The 22,040-nt window shown below is 39.8% G+C and overlaps 1 protein-coding gene across 2 annotated transcripts; it reads left to right on the top strand.

Annotated features, from left to right (window-relative positions):
- The first annotated feature begins 1,837 nt into the window (after window positions 1-1,837).
- Window positions 1,838-21,545, top strand: c1ql4b (complement component 1, q subcomponent-like 4b). Of its 2 annotated transcripts, none has more exons than XM_067587526.1 (3): window positions 1,838-2,485; window positions 3,238-4,390; window positions 19,381-21,545. In XM_067587526.1, the coding sequence occupies exons 2-3, from the start codon at window positions 3,857-3,859 to the stop codon at window positions 19,558-19,560; spliced, it is 714 nt and encodes a 237-aa protein (XP_067443627.1). In that variant the 5' UTR covers window positions 1,838-2,485; window positions 3,238-3,856; the 3' UTR covers window positions 19,561-21,545. The 2 variants fall into 2 exon arrangements, with proteins under 2 accessions (XP_067443627.1, XP_067443626.1); XM_067587525.1 differs by having other exon boundaries at window positions 2,941-4,390.
- Window positions 21,546-22,040: the final 495 nt, after the last annotated feature.

Raw genomic sequence — 22,040 nt, 5'->3', positions numbered from 1 at the left:
TTTTACTGGAGAAAATTACCTTTGTTAAAATCATGTGCTCTGCTGGTTGACTGCAGTTTTTCTCTGAACTTGCTCTGGCTTATTGACGGGGTTGGGTCGGCAGACCTTTTACGATAACAAACAGCAGCTACGTCCCACCTGAGACTTAACCATGTAACCTTCTGGTCCTCAGATCTTGTGTTGCTATAGAGCCTTTATATCAATCATAACTCCACGGCACAGACACTTGAAGGTCAGAAACGAGAAGGACATATATCAGAGTCAAGGGCGACACATAATTGTGTTAATAATCAACATATTCAGAGTATTCAGCATTGTACGGGTCAAAATAAAGGATCAAAGTATGTCTTCCCATAACCCTGAGCCTTAATTAAACACAGAGAAAGATGCTACACAAGAAAATGATATCATATATCATGAGGAAACAGAGTCAGAGACAGATATTATCGCTTCACAGCTTATATATTCATCGGCTTAGTTAATATTTCATAGGGCTCTAAAAACCTCATTCTCTCTAAATTGTCCTCCCTTCTTGGCAATAATAATTTAAATGCAGGAAGACTGTGAGTGTGTCACCAGTGTGTCGGAGCCCACATGTAAATGATATGTGCATGTGTGCACATATGTATGCATGTAGGCACTCATACACACGCCATAAAGGCACATAAAGAAGCGAGCCCTGACATGTAGAAGTGGATATAGGCACGGAGTGAACTGTAAAAGTATATACAGTGTTCACAGATGCAGAATTTTTTTTTTTTAGCATCTATACTTTTGATTTGCCAATTTTATAAAATGCACAGACCACACAGTTTCCCACTTTCTGACAAGCAGTAGTTATTTTCTATCTCCAAATGCAAATGTGACTAGAGGCTTGGCATCTGCCTGAGGGCTTAGTCGGCTGACAGTATGCATCCTGGGGAGTGATCTATTGATCCATATTCAATATCTGCTACACACTCCTGCTCAGTAAAGTTGGGAGATGAATAAATAAAGAGCAGAACTGACAGTACATACCAGTACACTTGTGCCTTAGAAGACTGTCTAAATGGTTTACTCGCCTGCTTCTTGTTTAAATGCCCTCCAGATCAGCATTTCTTGTAACATTAACAGTGATAGTCAGGCAGAATTTAAAGACAGATGTGTTTTACAGATTTTACATTTCAGGTGTCGGGAAGAAACACCTGGAAATATTGATTATTTTAGAGTAATCCCTGCCCTACAAAAAGCTTACAAACACAAAAGCAATGAGCAATTTGAGAGCTAATTTATTTGTGTCTGCTATAGCCTAAACGTAAAGTCAAAGAGAGAAAGGAAGAGAAAGAGACCATGAGGAGGAGGAGGAGGAGGAGGGAGGGATGAGGGGGGAGGGTGTCAGCAGCAATACATCTTTCATCTCTAACGAGGTCTGAAAGCTACAGAAACACAGACATTGACAACAAACCCTGAGAACAGCGCTCCCCCTGCTTTCACCTTATCCTTTTCACTTCGCCATTCTGCCTGATGTGTGCCAGTCTCACATCTGTACTCTGCGTTTTGTACTCACACTTGAGCGTCTTCACACCTGCTATTCTCCCAAACACAGCTCCACAAGTAGCTGCGTCTTACTCTTGCTTGAAAATCTTATCCTGCTCGGAGCGAGGAAGTCTATCGTGGCCATCTATGCACACATTTAAAAGAAATTTACATCATTACCACAGAAAAAAAAAAACACTAGAAATAAACCCTGTGGGAATATTAATTGACATCAGTTTTTGTTTGTAGCCTATAGTTGCAAATAAATGCTCAATATTTGAACGGGAGGGGGGGGGGGGGGGGGGGGGGGGGGGGGGGGGGGGGGCATCCTGTGATTAAACTATTAAACAGATGTAGTCATTTGATTTGTGAAAAGGTCGCATGCAGGATGGGACGGTGGATGTGAGTGTGTGTGTGTGTGTGTGTGTGTGTGTGTGAGTGAGTGTGTGTGTGTGTGAGTGTGTTGGGGAGGGCGGGAGAGCAGTAGTAGGCAGATGCTGAGGAGGAGAGAGGAGCAGGACGGAAAATACAACAAGTGAGTGAACTGTTGCTCTGCGAATAAAGTCGCTCTGCAGCTGGATTTCAGCGCGGCGAAAAGTGCGTAAAGTAGCTTGTCAGGAGGTGTTAGTTTTGATTGAAGGAGTTATATTAATTTGAGTTTTACGCCTTCTTGGACTGTCTGTGAGCGCTGCTGCTGCCTTGAGCGTTTTTTTTCTCTTTTTCTTTTTGGGCAATGCAGTCGGGCCACCGAGCAGGAGTCCTGCATGAGATGCTGCAAGTTCAGATATTAGTGTGACTGAGTTTGCATCGCAGCGCAGTGAAAGCGGTCAGTGTTGGGAGGGTTTCATCCCGGTCCTGGACCAGTTCTCCTGCGGCGTCGCCACCTGAACCCGCAGCGTTAAACCCCCCCACCCCACCTCCCACTGAGAACCGGAAAGAAAAGACAGAAAGAAGGACAGAAAAAAACTTGGTAAGTTGATCTTTATCTGACCTGTTTCTGCACCACTTCCTTTTTTTAGTATTTAGTACAAGTAGCCTATTCAAATTGGGGTGAGATTTTTGATTAAAGTAATCTTTTTGGTGGTGATTAGGCCTCTAATATATCAACATACAGCTGTGAAACCACTTAGTTTTATTATTATTGCTGTGGTTGCCCATATCTTTACTTTTATTAATAAAGATGTTTAAACAGATTATCCATAGTCTGTCTGTAGACACTCACATATTTCAGGATTTTTAATTGCTGGATACAAATATTTATTTTATTTATAAATTACAAAATGAAAATGCTTTATTTGTAAAATTGTTCTCAACATTTTAAAATAAAAGTTAATATGTGTTAAAGCAAAGGGTTTTAGTTTTGTTAGTCCATGACTTCTTATTTTATTATATGTGTGTATAAATGTGTCTTCTTTTCCTCTATAGATGCCCTTTTGTAAAGAGATCCAGTGATTTGCTGTGATACGTAAAATGACTTTCAAACAAGAATTTCCACATGCAATGCCCTGCCCTTTTCTTCAGAGTCTGCCTTTTTATGATCTGTAACACATTTGTTGTTTGAACGGAGGAGTAGACTGTCGAGATAAATCTAATCCAGACTCCTTTAAATAACATATAGAGAAGTGCGAGCCTGTCAAGAAAAAAAAAGGAAGCAGGGAGGAAGGAAGAAAAGAGCACAGATTGAGCATTTTCCTTCGTTCTTCTCTTCTCATTCCTGGACAGACAAGTGAGCGCCCTTCCTCGTATGTGCTGGGTGAGATGAACTCCAGTGGGAATACTGTAGACCCCACCTGACAGCTCTCTGCCTGAGCAACCGAAAGCTTTTCACTGGAGCTTCCACAACCTCACAGCTGGATAACAAAGCAGCGGCCTAAAAATCATCTCAACGGTGATGTTCGTTTGGGACAAAGAAATTTAAAATATTTATGTTATTTTTGGGCTTGTTAAGTGATGTATTATCTTTAGATAGGTTGAAATCTCTCACCAGAGGAAACTGAAAAATAAAAGGATACAAACTAAATGTGCTGAAAGCTAAGAAATGGAAAAACCTGTTTGTCATTCGTCTCCAGACTTGTGATTTTCTCCTTTTCCTGTTTGAGACTTGCCTGTTCCGCTCCTAGAATACCCCCCCTCCCCTTCCCCCAGCCCCTGATTTCTCCTCTGCCCCACACAAACACACATTTTCCTCTTTCACCTTCTTGATCCAGTAGTTGATTTCTACCCAGAGTTCAGTCTGGCCGGCACAACAATTCCAGCTAAGGGGGAGGAGGACTTCCTCACGCTGGCCACCTCCCGGCTCAGTCGAAAGAAACGCGTCATCGGGGCTGGAGTTGGTGTGGCCATGGTCCTGGTCCTGCTGGTGGCCATTCCCCTATTGGTCCACACCACCAAAGGGGGAGGGTCTGGAGGAGGGGGCATGCATTACGAGATGCTTGGGACCTGCAAGATGGTGTGTGACACCCCCACACAGGGAGAGCTGACAGCTGTCTCCCCACAGCCCCCGGACTTCTCAAATCGCAGGGGCAAGCAGGGTTTCAGAGGGGGCCCTGGACCTCCTGGCCCTCCAGGTCCCAAAGGGCCCCCCGGAGAGCCCGGCAAGCCTGGCCCACCTGGTCCACCAGGGCCTGGACCTGGTGGCTACGGCCCCTCATTCTACAGTCCCAAGATCGCCTTCTACGCTGGCCTGCGGAAACAACACGAAGGGAGTGAAATACTGAAGTTTGATGACGTGGTGACCAACGTAGGGAACTACTACGAGCCGAGTACCGGCAAGTTCACCTGCCCTCTGCCCGGCATCTATTACTTCACCTACCATGTGCTGATGAGAGGAGGTGATGGGACGAGCATGTGGGCCGACCTGAAGAAGAACGGGCAGGTGAGTGCGTGTGTGAAGTTAGGTAGGTGTGTTTGTGTGTTAATCTGACCCTTTGACACAAACTCCCAAAACATGTGGGTGAAAATACTTAGACTATGTCCACACAATATGTTTTCATTTTAAAATGGCGTTTAAAATGAAAACAATCTCCGAAGTGTTTTAGCACCATTTCAGAAATAATCCCCCTCCATTACTAACATAACTGAAAACGCATATCACATGACCATTCATGTACACTGGGCATACGCATGCAGGTGACAGATTGTCTACTCTGCAGTTGGTTGCTTAGTTGCAGAAAATACTACGGAGGAAGAACAGCAATGGCGAAAAGTAAGACTAGAGATTTCTTTGCTTGGACTGACCACGAGGTGGAACTGTTACTGGCCTGACGAATCAGGGAAGGACACGTTGTGACAGATAAGACCCAATCAGGAAGTGAATGTGGGTGTCTGCGTCATTGTTTTCAAAAGTCTCTGTTTCCGCCCGTCCAGACTAAAATGCCATCTCTGAGTTTTCAAACTAAAACGGAGTCAGAGATGTTTTCAAAAGTCTCTGTTTTAGAGGTTCAAAAACATCAGAGTAGTGTGGACGCCAGGTGTAAACGTAGCAAAAGATATGTGTTTTAAAATGTATTAGTGTGGATGTAGCCTTACACACATTACACACAATACTTATACAGGTGTGTTTGATCCAGTATCACTCTGTGCCACCAACAGCTCAATAACAAGAACACTTAAATAATGCAATATAGTACAACATAAATAATAATAAAAAAACCCTCCAAATTAAATGATAAAATATATTATTTGGACTTTCCCTGCAGAACAACACAAATAAGCTTTTTCTGAAATGACACGTCTATTGGTAGGATGACATAATTTGTCAGTGCCTTCCTAAACCTTTACAAAACGCCACTGCAAAAATAAAACAATTTTCTGATGTGACAACACCTTGGTCTAGAAAAACTTGGGTTAATGTAACTTCATTAAGATCATTGAACCTTTAAGGTTTGGGTTAGGGAACATGGTCATGGTTAAAACTAAACAACGTTGACTGTCAGTAGAAAACAGGAAGCAAACAGTGGTCCAGCGTTTTGCTGAGACAATCATCTACTTTGACATCCTCCCTCTGTGGCTCTATCATAATGTCATAGTGTCACATGAGTCATGATGTCACATCTAAGCTAGCTTCTGTTCACCTAGTTTCCGTGCAGTCTCTCACTCAGCATTTCTTTCAGTGGTCTTTCTGAAAAAAAACCAACTTGTTCCTGGGGTTTATCAGAAGTTCAGAATATCTGTCAGAAGTTGAAACCTTCATGACTTGACAAGTATTTTGTGAGCGTACAAAAAGCCCGGCAGCAGCAAGGGTACTTACATCTTGTATCTTGGTTTTGTCCGTATCCATAGAATTCACCAACACTATCTTCTGATGTCATTTTTTCAACTTTTTATCTCTAGTCTCTGCTGTCTTAAAACGACTTCACATGACTTTTGCTTCTCGCTGTCCTGCTGTTATTACAGACATGTCCCCGGACTTGCCCATAGTCTCAGTTTATCTGTCAAGCTATGATTTCATATTTGATTTTTTTTTATTTTTATAGATTACTGTCCTTGTCCAAACATGTGGAGTGAACCACATGACTCACTGTTGACAAAGGTTATGTTCCTAGGCTATTTCTACTGATGGACAAGAGTTATAAGTTTTACAGCTGCTAGAGAGCTTTGTGACATGAATGCTAACATATGGGGTTTTGGTCATTTGTTTAAAGCGTATATTATTGCTAATTTTTATAAAAAATGATGTATCATATGACAATGTGTAATATCAAGTGTTGCTCGTAGCGATGAACCTGCAGAGAATTATTACTAGACTCTGCAGCTCCCCTCGGCTTTACAGAGCTTTTTAGCAAGTTTCAGCTCATTGTTTAGCTGTCCGGCTGCAACTTTTCTGTTTTCGTTCACTTTCATGGCTCTCACAGTGTCATTTTCGGTTGCAGCAGGCAGCTGTTTTCAGAGAAAAAACTCTAAAAACCCACTGTGCACCACCTGCTCAAGACCAAACGGCAAACAGACACAGTTAGTGACTAGCTGGTGAACATAGTGGGGCATTTAGCAGCTAAAGAGCCAGATATTTCCCTCAGGAGTGGGGAGAGATAAAAAAAAATAGAGCTAAAGGCGAGTGAGTATTGGACTTAGATTCACCAGATGGACAGAAACATGACTCCAAATGAATGACAATGTTGCTTCGTAACTGCTGGATGTGGAAATAAGCAACAGTTTGCTAACATTTTTGCCATATCAACCTAAAAGATGACGATATGTCAGTGTTGTGTTCACAACTTGTTTCTGCTGCCCCCAAGTGGCGAAAAAAAATCTGTTAATGCAGGTTTAAACAACTGACGCTGTTGTTTTTGTTGGGAGAACAGGCTCATATTACATTAATGTACCTCCTTAGAAAATATCATAAGCAACACCTCTCCAACACAGGGTAAACAAAACTCATAATTAAAACGATCAATTGTTATTTATTTCAGGGTTATTGATTTGGACTGCATTGTACTTCACAGGTGCCGCTGTTATTGTGTGATAACATAGAGTTTGACTACCTAATCATATGTTAGCATGTTCAAAAAATGTTTCTAAACAACAGAGCATTAAGAAACACCATAGTGAAGAATTAAATTTAAAGAAGAGAAAGAAAAGTCTAAAGCAAAAGCTGCGAATTTAAGTAAAATCACTCATGCTGCATGGGGAGGAACTATCAACCCCCTGTTTGATGGTACAGTTTAATCAGAAAATGTTCTCAAAGTTTCCAAGAAAAGCAGTCGGTGATTTCCTTTAGAGGACAAAGAAAGGAAGCCAGACTGAAAGGAGAAACAGAGGTGTGACTAACGTCTGCTTTACATGGAAAACTGTAATTAATTGTACAACTTGCAAACAAAGGGAGGGGAGCTGGGAGAGAGAGAGAGAGTGACAGCCAAGCGATCAAGGGGATAACAATCCTCCAAGTCTCGGTGGAACAAAGCCAAAATTCAACAGCTGGCTACTGTCCTCTGAGGAACTCTGACTTTAACACTAATAAATAAACAAGTACAAATGTCTGGAAAAAGCCTTGAACGCTTCCATCTGGAGATCCGTGACAAGCTTGAAGTACTAAGCCCTCACTCTGTTGAGGAGCTCTGATTCTGACATGTGTGCTGGAGAACAGAAGAGTGACATCCTGGGGATTACCAGAGAAGAAGAAGAAAACATGCTTTGCATTGTTACACGCCAAGTCAAACTAGGCTGTGTTTGGTGGTACAACAGCGGCTTCTCTATACACGTTTATGTTGCTGCTGAGCAGACCTTCACCCTGCTGGGTTGTTGTCTGCTGATATGCTTTACTGATCTCCATCTTCAAAAGATACTGTTTTAGATACTGTAAGTAAGAATTTAGCAGGTAACTGCTGAACAATTTCCACTGATCTTATGCAAAAATTTCCCAATTTCAAATAGTGGATCATTATATGAATATTCAATGTTGGCATTATACCTCTGAGCCAAGGAGGTTCTGTTTTCAATTCAGATTTTCAGTTTCTTTTTTGGGCCCCAGTAACCCTCCTATTGGCCAGAGGAGGATATGGGAGCTGAAGAAATACACATGACACCAGTGATGAGCTTCACAGGGAGGTTTATGCCGCACAACCCGTAGGAGTCCCAAGTGCAGCAGCAAAGACATGCAGCTGTCCACGCTGGCTTCTTAACTCTTGTTGCAATGTTACAAAGCCAATTGTGATGCCACCTAAAAAACAACATTAGGCACCATTGGTGTTTTTGCAGTGGTGGATTGGAGCTTTACCCCTGAGTCAGACATGTGCCTTCAGCTCCATTTGTTTGTTATCTTGTAGAGTACCTCAAAAACCTGTCAACAGATTACAACGAACATTTGGTGGAAAATTAATTTTTTTTTCAACACTGAGATTGTGAGTGATATTTTTTTTATGTTTCCTATTTTCTCCTGCACTACTGCACCTAACTACATGAAAAAAAAATCTTTCAAAGTGTTTATTTTGTGCATATATGGATCCAGGTGTGTTTAAGAGTGCAATTTAGGGTTGCTACTAATGATTATTTTCATTATCAATTAACCTGCCAATTATTTCTTCAACTAATAGATCAGTCTTTTAGTCTGTGAAATATTTAAGAAATGAAGTGAAGTGAAAAAAATGCTCAGCGCAATTTCTCAGAGTCCACAGTGACGTCTTCTAATTGCTTATTTTACCGGACCAAACACAGAGATATTAAATTTATAATGATACAAAACAGACAAATGCAGCAAATAATGTTTGGTATGTTGGCTTGAAAATTGACTGAAACGATTAATTGATTTTCAAAATAGTTAATAAATTTGGAATAATACTTTTACAAAGTTGCAGAATCCACCAAATTAGTGATAAAAATGTTTAATCTGCATCATCTACACATATTAACAGATGTGCTGGAGGTGAAATAAGTAAATAATTCATGAAGGAGGGAAATGTTCAAAACTTCTTTCTCAATTTTATTAAAAATAATTTTAATAAAATTCCTCTCTGCACCAAAAACTCATTGTGTTTCACACTACATGGTCTCACTTTGTGCTCAATCACACTGGAATATTTTCTCATGTTTTTGAGTTATTTTACTAACTAACATATGAGCAACATAAATTAATATGATTACAGGTTCAGTACAATTCTGATTTTTTTTTTCTCATTTTCACCCCGTTTTGGTTTTACTTTAACAGTCCAAAAACACACATCATTACATAGTAAATCTTTTTTTGTGACTGATCAAGTCCATAAAAATAGTTATTCCCCATTTCATTGATTTGACAGGATGTGCATAAAGTGCAGAGTGAACAGGACAGACAGTAAATGCCACATATAATTGGGGGACTTGGTTTGTTGCGTGCCTTCACAGACATTGTCATTCCTGTCTTCTCCTGCTGTTAAATCTTTCATAGCCTTTAGATGAGATCTTCTCCCCTCCACCTGTGCCCCTCCTTTACACACACACACACACGCACACACACACACACACACACACACTGTCCACACTGGCTATTGACTCCTTCCCCATTAATTATCTTTTCCATCAACTAAATTATTTAACCCAATTCGGTGCTGATCTTGCCCTCACAGTTTCATTGCACTCGCTGTTTTTGTCTGTGAATAGACAATTGATCTTGTAGCAGAGTGAATCTGCTAGGTCAATGAGAAAAACCTTGAGGATAACACTGAAAAACTTTCTGTCAATTGAGAAATTGCTAAACTCCTTTGTTACTGTTAATGTATCAATCTTTCTGAATGAGAATTTTGTTCATGTAGACTTGATTTTGTTTATTTTGAGACAACATTCTCCAACTGTGAGAATTAGATTATTAGTGAGGACATGCTTTAAAGGAATAGTTTGACATTTTGGGAAATGCACTTTGGCTTCTTATTAAGAGTTAGATAGAAGATTGATACCAGTCAAGACTTTCTTTCCACTAAAGGATTTTGCTGGCAGTTTATAATTTTCTTATTGTTAACAAATCTCATGTGCAGAGCCAAACCAACAATGAACTGATCCTACTACAAGTATTGCATGTGTATCCAAAGTCTGATATATTGTATTCCTCTGTGCCATAGACCTTGGTTGTTGTCCAAAAACTACACGTCAGTGAGCCACACTGTTGCGCTGGATGACATGTTCATTTGCCACAAAGATTAAAGTCACATTAGTTTTTTTTAGAAACGGCTCCAAAGACTAATACCACATAATCTTATCACATTTTCAGTCTCAGGAGAGAAGTTCCTTAGTAATCATGACTCTTGTCCTTCAGGAGCAAAGGAGGGAGTGGTGTGACGTTAAAAGAGCCACAAAGTCCATAGATGGAGTAGGTTGGAGTGGATGTGTGGGTCAATACCCACACATCAAAAACAAACCATAAACAGTTTGTTTTTGTGCCTAAACCTAACCAAACCTTAACCGTAGCAACGTAAGACAAGAAATCCCTTTTAATCTTGAAAAGGTGATGTTGTCCTTTCCATAGTGGCATCAGATCAGAAAGACGCCAACCAGCATTATATCTTTTATATCTTGTTAGTTTATCAGCACAAAAAACAAAGATATAGCCAAGACATGGGCAGGGAACTGTAAGGCACATAACCCCTTCTTAACTCCACAACTTGTTGTTTTCACACTTAGTTTTTTTGTACAAATTAAACAATAATATGCCTTTTCCTAAAACATCATAATACTCCTTTAAAATCTCTTATGTCTGCCTGTAGTGTTTCCCAGCATGAGTGAACGTGTGTGTGTGTGTATACAAGCATTGTCAGACTGATATGCACGGTGTTGATCAATGTCTTGTCAAACGGAGCTGAGAATAAGACACATCCTGGGGAGAGATTACTGCAGAGACAGGCAGGATGCAGACAAGTGGGCTGACAGAGAGAGAGAGAGAGATGGATGGACGGATGGATGGATATTCATAGGAGAATGGACAAAAGGAGATGAGGAAAAAGGCAACACTGGAGCGTCCTCTGTCCTCTGATGAGGGGATAGGAATGTAATCAGACAAACATGAAACAAATCAGACGTGTCAGGCTCTCTGGCTGATGAAATGTGTTGCTGGTGTGCAAGTTTACACCAAGTTTGGAGACCTGAATGACTCAATGAAAGGAATCCTCTTCAGTCCTCGTGTCCCATAACTCATCAAAAGATTGGTGTTGAGGTAGATGACCTTTTCGATGGATATATAATTCACCACCAATATGTACTTTGCCCTTTACAGTGATGAGCATGGAGTGGGAGCATGAATATTTATAGCTGGTCCAATATGGGTGAACCTGGGTTGGTCAGTTGGCCAGTTGGTAGCATCCACACACACACACACATACACACTAGTTTTGATGATAGTAGTGTTTCAGTATCTCATGCTAAAATGTTGCTCTGCTATTGACACTCATTATGTGGCAGTGGCATTAGGTTGGATCTGGTGGTCAGGTGGACAAACTGGTGCCTTATTAAAGCCCAACAAAATGCTCTGACATGTGCGTCACTGTGGCTCAGCCTTAACAATGTGAGGTGTAAAGGTTGGAAGGGAAGATGAATTAAACGTGGAGATTTAAGCTTATTGGATCAAAGGTGTATGGGTTAAAATAACAGATTTGCAGGTCCTGATAAAGATGCATATGTTGGATGTTATTGTGGTGCAGGGAATAATGTCTTATTAAAGGCTCATTAATTCCAGCGAGGTTATAAATAAGGGTTTGGATGAAGCTTGAGAGTAACAGATAACAGGTAGCAGCAAAGACAATGTTCTGCAAACTAAATAATTTTCGTTGTGAATACCATAAACACTCCACACATCACAGTTGTTTTTTTTAAATTCACCTGTCTGTACATAAAAAATAACTAATAAGATCTATGAGTTAATTATAATTAATTAGATATACAATTTGAAAGTTGTGGTGATGACAAGCTTGGACTCAATTAGAAGACAGAAACCGCTCGCCTCCAGTAGGTAGGTGTGATGCGGTTACTGTGAGAGGTGGAAGCTGCTAATTACAGTTTGTCAGACAAGGTGTCAATATGGGCTTCATGTGGCACTTCATTAGACGGTACTGAATTTATTTTATTTTGGGCATTTTCCCAGCTGTGTTTTTCCCCCCAACAACGGTGTGTCTTCGTAATCTGGACTAATCTTCTGTGTGTTGCATTTACTTTAATATCTGACACAATGGCCAAACATTATAAAGGGGAATATTTTGTGATAAAAGAAAAAAAAAAAAAGACCGTCCTTTCAGACAACATTTCTTGTCAAGCCAACAGAAAGAATCCTCTCATATGCCCTGCAGCTTGTCCTTGTTTTCTTTTCTTGTCTTTTTCCTCCGAGAACACACACTTTCATGCGTATGTTCATGCACACAGCCATTATTTGACTATACTGTATGTTTCTGTTATAATGGCTGAGGCCATTATATTCTGTTGACTAAAACAGCTCAGCTGGTTGTTATGCCTTTGTTGTGCTTTCCCTTTGCCTCACCATTATATCATTATTTCTCCTCATCAAGGAAGCAGGTTTTGTCTCTTTTGTACACAGCAATGTTTCACAGTGTTTGATAACAGCGTTTTCACAACTGACATGAACAATGCTAAATGTAACCTGGATTATTAACATTATTAAGAGCAGGCATGTTGCAGTTAAAGGGTTATTAATCTCTGATCTGTGACAGGTTTCATATGATGAGTGAGTTTTAGGAAATGAGTCACTTTTGAGTGTGTCTGAGTCCCTGCATGCTGTGTGTCTACACTCTGTGTGTGTGTAGGGATGCATGTGCACACACCTTTGTAAAACACACACACATTTATTATGAGGCAGTCATAAAGGAATAGTATCATTTACTGTAAGTTCAGTGCTGAGGCTTAACTTGAGCTCTGCAGGTAGATTGTCCACTGTCCCATTTATATCCAATTAAAGCATCTCCTCTACCCTCAAAGGCTTCAGTCTAGAGCCAATTAGAGACTTTCTAATCAACATCTTGACACCTTGGGTCTTGAGTGTCATGGCAAAATATTAGCATTTAGTATGCCAATTACTGTGTGAGAGCATAGTGCAGGAGAAGGGTTACAAGTCGACCTGCGTAATAGAAACAGGATACCTCAGGCTGGTACACATGGATGGAGGCAGGGAGAACGCAATTGCTTTTACAAAAAGAGGCCATTTCAATTGCCCTTCTTCTCTCCGTAGCGTTCTCTACGCCCTCTTCACCCTCAGAGGTCCCTCAGGTAAGTTTAAGAGACCCCGTCTCAATCGCCTCGCTCCGCTCTGAGAGGTCTGTACATCACAGTGAATGAATCCTGTCAGTTTTATTACCAAAGGATCAAGGCACCACTGCGAAACAAAACAAAACTGAAAAAATAACACACTACATGGACAGCCCGCCTCCCCCATACCTCATTTATGCCCTCCTCCCCCTCGTCTGAAATAGGCATGCTTGATCAGTTTGTTATCCAACAGGCTCCCTCCCCATCACTCAAAGCCCCTCTCTCAACTTTGGCTTCCTTCACCTGAATCCTGTGCTTAGACTGTTAAAAGTGCACACAGCTGTTTACCCATCTGTGTGCCATTATCCAAATATCTGCTATCACACCCTCCTTTTCACATCGTGTCCTCTGTCTATCTGAGACAAAGCTCAGACATAAACATTAAGAACACTCACTTTGATATTGGGTTGATGTGCATAAAAATGAAAAAGATTGTAGGCTAAATAGATTAGAAATATGTCTTTAATATGTCACACAAATCAGTGGCACACAGCTGAAATTGCAGATTTTATTGAGCATTTAACATTGGAAGTGAATAATTTCTTTGCTGTCAATTTCTCTCTTTCTTCTCCTCCCACCTCTCTCCGTCTCTCTCACTATTTAATGTTGCCCCCCTAATGAAAAGTGGAGGCAGTGTAATCTTCTCTATTGTCCCACGGGTCTCCCTTCTCCCCAACAGCAGCAGATCAAGTCAGAATACGCGCTGGGCCAACAGACAGAAATTCACTCCCTTGTCGCTATCAATCTCCGCCACTGTTGACAATAATCCTGATTTGCTTTTCCCTCTTGTTTTCACTCCCAGAGCCCCAGTGTCTCCTGCTCGCTTTAAGAAAACAAGGTTTCACTGTGATTGTTACTGACAGCCGAACCTGAGATTCATCTGGGCTGCGTTTCAGTGTCACAACGCTCTGCAAGAAATTAGAATATGTTCCACACTGGTAGAAAAGTGTTCAGATCCTTAAATTAAGTAAAGTAGCAATACAACAATGTGAAAACAAATAAAAGTCCTTCATTCAAAATCATATTCAGCTAAAAGCCCAAATGTAACAATCTATAAAATATACTTAAAGGATCAAAGTAAATGTCCCTCTCCTGCAGAAAAATGGCCCCTGTGAGTGAGATATAATAATATACTATATTATTAGATCATTAATACAAATGAATTAATACATAAAGCTGTTGTAACTTGTTGAGGTTGTGCTAATTTTAATTACTTTATATATTGTGAACTACTTTAATCTGTATCAGTTCCGTGTTTTATGTTCAGTGTTTTTTTAATGTAAATTAATGTTTTTAATTTCAAAAGTTAATCTTAACTACAGCTATGAAATATGATATTCTGTTTTACAATACTGAAATCATATATTCTTTGCACATAAAGTATAACCTTTCATGTCAAGAAACATTATTATTAATGAACAAATAGTTAACATAGAGAACTACTCACTGTGAGTTATGCGGATATGTTTCCGTCTTACTTTTTTTTTTTTTTACCGAGGACTTACTGTTGATGACATTCAATGAAATATAATTTCTTTATTTATAAGCACAACACACATTAATTAACATTTCTGTAAATGTGCCTGCGTTAGTCAGCCGGTTAATGTTCAGCTGCAGTCCTTTGGCAAGAAAAAACTATATTTTCAAAACCAGTTCATGATTACACTCATATTCTACTGTGGCAATAATACTGACGATGGCTGTGATAATGTTTTAAATGTCACACTCTTAAAGATATGTGCATAAAATGTATGAAATAGCTAACATGTCCACCAGGTTACTGTATATAGGAAGAGAATGCAACCATGAATTAATCATAAACATAACACATTAAATGTCAGCATCTCCACTGTCTGAGTCGAGGCTAAATAAACCTACGTGTCTCATAAGGAAATCAACCATAAAAAGCCATAAATAACATTGTGTCCTTTGGGCAGGCAAATATAATTAGCTGGTGTTCATGTTTAAAAGGCCATTTCTGTGAGGTGGTGTGAATATCACTGCTGCAATTTTTGTTAAAACCCTTAAATGTGGGTGATTCAGGTAGGCAGTAGTTGTTCATTAAATAAAAACAGTCTTTTATAAACTATGCTGCATAAAGTACAATCAGAGAAGTAAACCCATTTTAATTGTAATCTTATACTGTATGTTCGCAGCAAGTTACAGCAGCCTGTCAGCCTCCAGCTCAGCTGAAAATAATGTCAGGGGAATCCTGCCGCTCAACCATGTAGACAGATGTTGGAAGTACAAGATGTCAGAATCTCTTTACTGTTATATTTTTCCTAAAACCTATTAGGTCTTCTCAGGGGAGTTGTTTCAGTCCCTTCAGAGTGAAGCAGTCTACAGTATAAAATAACAAAATGTCTCATATGCTGCATGTTTTTTTTTTCTCAGGTGTTCACTTGAGGTTCATAAAAAAACAAAAAAAACAAAGAGAGCTGGAGAGAGAAAGAGCAGGTGGAGTGTGTGTTTTGTAGGATCTTATCTTGATCTCCTGCTAGTATGTCATGGGCCCATTTGACCACTGTAGCCTATCCGGTGCCCCCACTTATTGTGATTGTATGGAGTTATTGAGGAGTTGGACCTATTAGGCGGGGAGCTGCCATGGCTGTCCGACTACCAATTACCGTAGCCTGCAGCCGTGTATAGCCTGCCCTGACGCATCTGGAGGTAGGGGGGGTTGAGGGCGAGGGATGCTGTGAGGAGGGGGTGGGGGGGTGTTGCTCTCAGGAGACCTGCCACAGCAGCACGCCGTTAATCAATCCGATTTAGACCGGACAGGGACACACTTAGTCGCTGCTCGCGCCAACACTGCCATGGCGAGGAGAGAAAATGTGTGCGTGACCTGCATCCCATTGGAGTGTAAGGACACAAAAAGATAGATAGATGGGTCCAGAATGAAGAGATAGAGAAAGGGGCTACGAATGGAGAGAGGGATGATGGAAGGGGCGTGAGGTGCGGAGGGTAGAGACAACAATTAATGGAGTGATGTGAGTTGAATTAAAACAAAGGGAAATGTATTGATTCATTTCTGTCTCGTGGAGGGGAATAGAAATGTTCACTTCCTCTACATGGAATAAATGCTTATACAAAGAAATATATTGAAATAATGGGCAAAAAAAACTCATTAGTAGATGGAGGATGAGGAGAAATGGGTAGCTGGGTCTTATTTGATTTGTCTTAGTGATCACAAGGCAGTCAGGGAAGCTTGATGATCATATCCTTAGTCAGACTCGGAGCGGGAGACAAGGATGGAGTAGGCTATCATATTTGCATTCATTAATATGTATGCGCTTGTGTACTTTATTTTCCACCATTAAATGGATCGTCTGCTTGAATAGTTGGTTACTTATCCAATGATATTGCAATTCATTATAAGCAGATTTGCTTACAGGGTGCGAAAACAACTTAGGGCTTGGAACAGCAAGGGAGTGGGACGAAATAACAGAAACACCTAACAATATCATGAATAAGGGATGACCTATCAAAGCATCAAAGCAGCTGTTTTCCCACCTTGAAAAATAATTCCTGGAGGAAAAGCCTTCAATTCTTTAAGTAAGGAAGAAACATGACATTACATTTAGTGCCTGTGTAGACTGCTGCAGGCGTTTGACTTCATCCTCGTCCTAATGAAACCTCTCTTGGATTTATGTAGCAGCATGTACGGGAGCATTATCATCTTGGAATATGGAAGCATCATTAAATCTACGTTCAGTGGTATCGTATATGTTATGTAAACATGTACAGTAATCATCTGATGTAACGACTTCCTTTAACAGGGCTGGTCATACCATTATAGACCCAGCTCATAATGTCAGGTTCTTGTTGTAACTGTGTTGTCGGGGCTTGATTATATTATTTTGTCCTTTGTGCACTCTAGTGTGTATATACAGTAGTATGACTGTGTCCATGTTTAGCATTTAACATATTAGGAATGTCTCTTTTTTTTGCCATTTAAAAAAAAATATTAGATTTTTTTCATTTGATACACCTCCAGTTTCTGCTCCACTGAAACTAGCTTCCTAATGTTTCTTGCAAAACTCAAATTTAAAGGTGAAGTTTGTCAAATATGTTTAAGCCACATTTTTAAATTGAATTAAGCTTTGTCAATTTGTCACTGACTCAACTGCTGTAATGGTAATTTAGTCGCTTCACATTTAAATCTGCCATATTCAATATTTCTATCATAACAATGGATTAAATAAATACGTAAAAGGAGTCGCTCAAACCCTGAGCTCTGCAGAGCGTCTTTCAGCTCATTGTTTTGGTTCTCACAACTTTACTTTTTTGTTTCACTCTCACTGCTCTCATCAGTCATGTTTTTGGCCATGACAGGCAGCTGTTTTCAGTGAAAAACCTCTAAAGACCCACTTTATGCTAGCTGCCCAGCGAGGAACAGCAGACACAAAAAGTTAGCAACTAGCTGGTAAACATTCTGGAGTATTTAGCAGCTAAATATTTTTCTAAGGAGTTGGTGCAGACTGAAAGGAGAATAATTATTGGGCCTACAATCATTCATCAGGAGGACACAAATGCAACTCCAAATAAATGTTGCTTTTTGCAGGCCGTCCTTTTTTGTAACCTGAACAACATTCATAATCCCTTGTATGCATATATACAAGTGTGACATGGACTACTTATGCAGCTTTGTAAAGCTGAATACCTGTGAAATAATGGCCAACATTTGGCAGAATGTGTCCATATACACACATGTTTATTGTCGTAATGCTTGACAAGTGAACTGATGTCCTCCCCCAATACAACCCATGCGATCCCTAGATTCTTCCCTGCAACAGGTGGATCAGGTGTGGGAGCAACAATCCTCTGGAAAAACTGATAGCAAGTAAAAGTTTGTGCTCTCAGATGGAGGTTTGAGGCCAAAGATCACTGCACATCTCATCTATCTACCCAGTGGACAGGAAGGGATCTGTGCTGATGACATTACACCGAGATCACAGAGTGAAACAGGAAATAAAACGACACCGGCTACATCAAGACATAGAGAAAACAGACTGGTTGTGGGTGAGATACTGTGATTAGATGGAAAAGGTAAATCTATTAAAATGATAAACAAAAATGACTGATTTGAAATAAATGGCCAGTGGAAAAACTTGAGTGCAAACATTTACCTGTAAGAACAAGAAAAACATTTTTCAATTCTGAGTTGCATTAAGCATCGAATAAAACTCGCTTCACGTGGCACATGTGGCATACATACATATTTATGACAGCATAGAGTAAATGTAAGTACTTGCAAGAATTTTGCCTGAGGTTTGAATATGTAGGCTGTGTTTTCCTGGCTTGAAGAGTCATTACAGGTAGAATGAAACGGTTCAGAGCCATTTAGTAATAAAAATGCAGGTCATACTATACAAACAAACATGTGCCGTATATAAACTCAGCATGTGCTCAGTTAGAGGTGCACATTCAATTAAAATATTCTTAAAATAAGATCCTGCCACCACCCCAAATTTAAAATAGCGATGCATTGATACTCATATTGATATCCGATATTGGTCTGATACTTACTCAAATAGCTGGATCAGATATCGGTAACAACGGGCCGATTATTTTAATGAATAACAATTCAGTAAATTTATATCTGTGTTTTATTTGCTGGATTTTGTTTCACAAAGTTAGGAAAGCAACATTTAAATCAAGCCTGATTTTGCCTTACACATAACAAAATGATCCCAGTCTCTTCCACACAGTGAGGCATACAGCTTATTAATTAAACACTGGTATTGGATCAGTACTCAGTATCGGCTGATACCCAAAGCCCAGGTATCGGTATCAAGACTGAACAAGTCGGATCGGTGCACCCCTAATTTAAGACACGGCTCCCCATTCCTCCTCTGTTCAACCTGATCCAACCTCAACCTCCTTCTCTGTCTCCCATTTTTTGAAAAATATGCAGAAGCTTTAATTGGCTACAAAATTTCTCTTCGCCATTTACATTCGGGGTTAAGACGAGGGCCATGAGCCACAGTATCGCCGGCTCAAGTCTGGTCAGGGACCTTACAATTGGTAGCTTCAACACAGGCCACAAATACTCATGACGCTTATGACATCAATTATCTAGTTTCCCTGTGATATATTTCAATGTTTCTCTCCATCTTTGTTGCCTATCAACATCCTGTTTTGTCTTTATCTCAGGTGAGGGCCAGTGCAATTGCTCAAGATGCAGATCAGAACTACGACTACGCCTCCAACAGCGTCATCCTGCACCTGGACGTAGGCGACGAAGTGTGTGTACAGCTGGACGGGGGCAAAGTTCATGGCGGAAATACCAACAAATACAGCACCTTCTCTGGCTTCCTTATCTACCCTGACTGACAGTATACTTACATTCTTATACTTTATCTCTCTGTAATCGAGCAAAACGTTCCCTCTCCTTTCTGCATCTAACATGCCATGCTTTCATGATGTAATTTGTCATTCCAACGCTGTTCGGTACACAAAACATGTAATAACATGATCACAGTTAACAAGTTTGAAGAGAATTTGTGTAAAAATGAATATAATATTGTATATATTACCAGTTAACATTTACTTCTGATACACACACCGGTGTAATCATTATTCTGTGCCATGTACAGTATGTGTAAGCATGGCTAAAAGACGTCATTCACATCTGTTTTCTCCTACAACTTCTCCTATCAGTTGTTACACTGAGACAAGATGACCATTTCAGCCACCGGTCTGAAATCGACTTAAATGATCTCTGAATGTAGACTGTAAATCGAAGAGTGTGTATTTGGCTGCAGCCTCTCGCCTTCACAGTGAGATGGATTTTCAATATGGCCGTAGACACCAAACGAGAAAAGTCATGAATATATTGATCGCAGCTGATAATACAGCCAACACCATGAGCATAATCCAGTGTGTTGTACGTCTGTATTCATGCTCGTGTGCAAGCATTTGTGTGTTTACCCTCCAGTTTGTGTTAAGGAGTAAAAGCATCATGTTGCTGTTAGTTTGACCCGCACAATTTCTGATACATTAAGGAAGGGGTGTCAACTTTTTGGTAACAGTCCCTTAACACACACAGTATATCAATACCGAGGTTTATCTTTGAGATTTCGCCTGAGCCAGAGTTTATGATAGAGCGTCATCATATCCTGCTAATGAGCCCGGACTTCCTCTACAGCCTCACCTGTTCAGCCCGGCATCCATAGTGTGCTGTATGATGAATATGATATGACTTTAAAGAAATAGTTCGACATTTTTGGGGAAATATTTGCTTTCTTGCTGAGACTTAGATAAGATCATCTATGCCACTCTCATATCTGTCCTCATGTTAATCATACAGAAAGCGGTTTCAATCTTCTCATCTAATTTCCCTCAAGAAGGTGAATAAACCCAAAATGTCTAGCTATGGTTAATTTTATTGTGTATGTACCACTGTGAAGATGTTTTTGAAAAGCTGGTGACTGTTGATGTTTTACTGCCATATGACATACCTATAGGTTTTCTGTGCCTTACACAATCTATTTCATTTTTATTTTTTATGCATGAGACTGTTTTTAAATCCAAGCTTTATGAACAAGCTGATCCACGTGATACCAACACGTATCTGACAGAAGTTTCTTATGAAAACCTCCCAGACGCATGCAGTCCATGCATATGTTGTCATTTTATGAAATGCAGATACCAGATGCTAACTGAAGACATTGACTGTGAATCTTTGTATGTAACTGGATGTAACTCACTGCTGTAAAGAAAAGCCCCAAAATGGAGATCAAGATTCAATCTGTATGAAGCATGTCATTTTGTAAATTAAAATCTGCATCAGAGAAATTATAAATATGTCGATGTAACCAAATAATTATATTTAACAGTTCTATTTTTTTGTTTTTACATGATATTATGCCTACACGGGTAAAATGTAAAACTCCTTTAAACACATCTATTGTAGTTTTAATGCCATGCAGGAGGAGAGCGTCACATTGACCCAGTAATACACTGGTTATGTGTGGCAGAGACTTTTATGTCCCAATTCTGCAGCTTGATAGCATGACTGTACCCCGATGAGATTCGGATGTGAGTCTGTTCTGATCAAGTCGTCATTCTTGTGCTGTGATTGAAACAACATCCCGACACTGTATATTGTACACAAACATTCCTCCTGAGTGACTTCACATAACCTGTGTGCCATGCTGCATCCTACTGTGTGTGTTTTTCCTGCCGCTGTTACCTTTGTTCACGAGCAGTGTTGTCACTGTACTTTGCAAGCTGAGTTGTGTGTATTTGTTATGTATGAAATCAGCATAGATTTTTCTCTGCCCTTGAAGACCATGAAACACAATAAAAAAAAGAAAATTCAGGGTTATTTTGCTGTCACTGAGTCAGACTATAGCACCAGTGTTTTATTTATTCTTTACTTCCTTTGCTCTTATATACATTACGGATCTCAGCAGGCGTTGACATCCGTGTGTAGCATTTGTCGTATTTTATAACTTATCATAGAACCAGATTTACATATTCCAACAAAGTTAAATCAGTTGTCTCCCATTCAATAACCTATACCTGCCATAACCCGGTTTCCCCCATTGATAAAGAATAATATGATACATTATCTAACATTGTGGACATTATTATTATTATTACTTTGACAGATAGTAAACATAATCACATTAATACATAGTCAGAGTGTCCCATTTAATATTACATCTTAATTAATAACATTCATTAAGAGCCATCCTGGAAAAACAACCAGATTTGGTTGCTTTTTGGGTTTTTATGTCAAACTGAAAGCCACAGTAATTAAAAACAAAGAAAAATAGTGAAATTTGCCCTTTACTGAAACACAACAA

The sequence above is a fragment of the Thunnus thynnus genome, chromosome 4 (assembly GCF_963924715.1).
Source record: "Thunnus thynnus chromosome 4, fThuThy2.1, whole genome shotgun sequence".
Lineage (NCBI taxonomy): Eukaryota > Metazoa > Chordata > Actinopteri > Scombriformes > Scombridae > Thunnus > Thunnus thynnus.
The sequence above is the reverse complement of the archived record's forward strand: the minus strand, read 5'-3'. Positions and strand labels throughout refer to the sequence as shown.

What these genes read in the sequence shown, in the direction of transcription:
- c1ql4b (XM_067587526.1), top strand. Translation starts at nt 3,857, where the DNA reads ATGGTCCTGGTCCTGCTGGTGGCCATTCCCCTATTGGTCCACACCACC. An exon ending in ACCTGAAGAAGAACGGGCAG is followed by an intron (nt 4,391 to 19,380) that starts GTGAGTGCGTGT and finishes TCTTTATCTCAG; the next exon opens with GTGAGGGCCAGTGCAATTGC.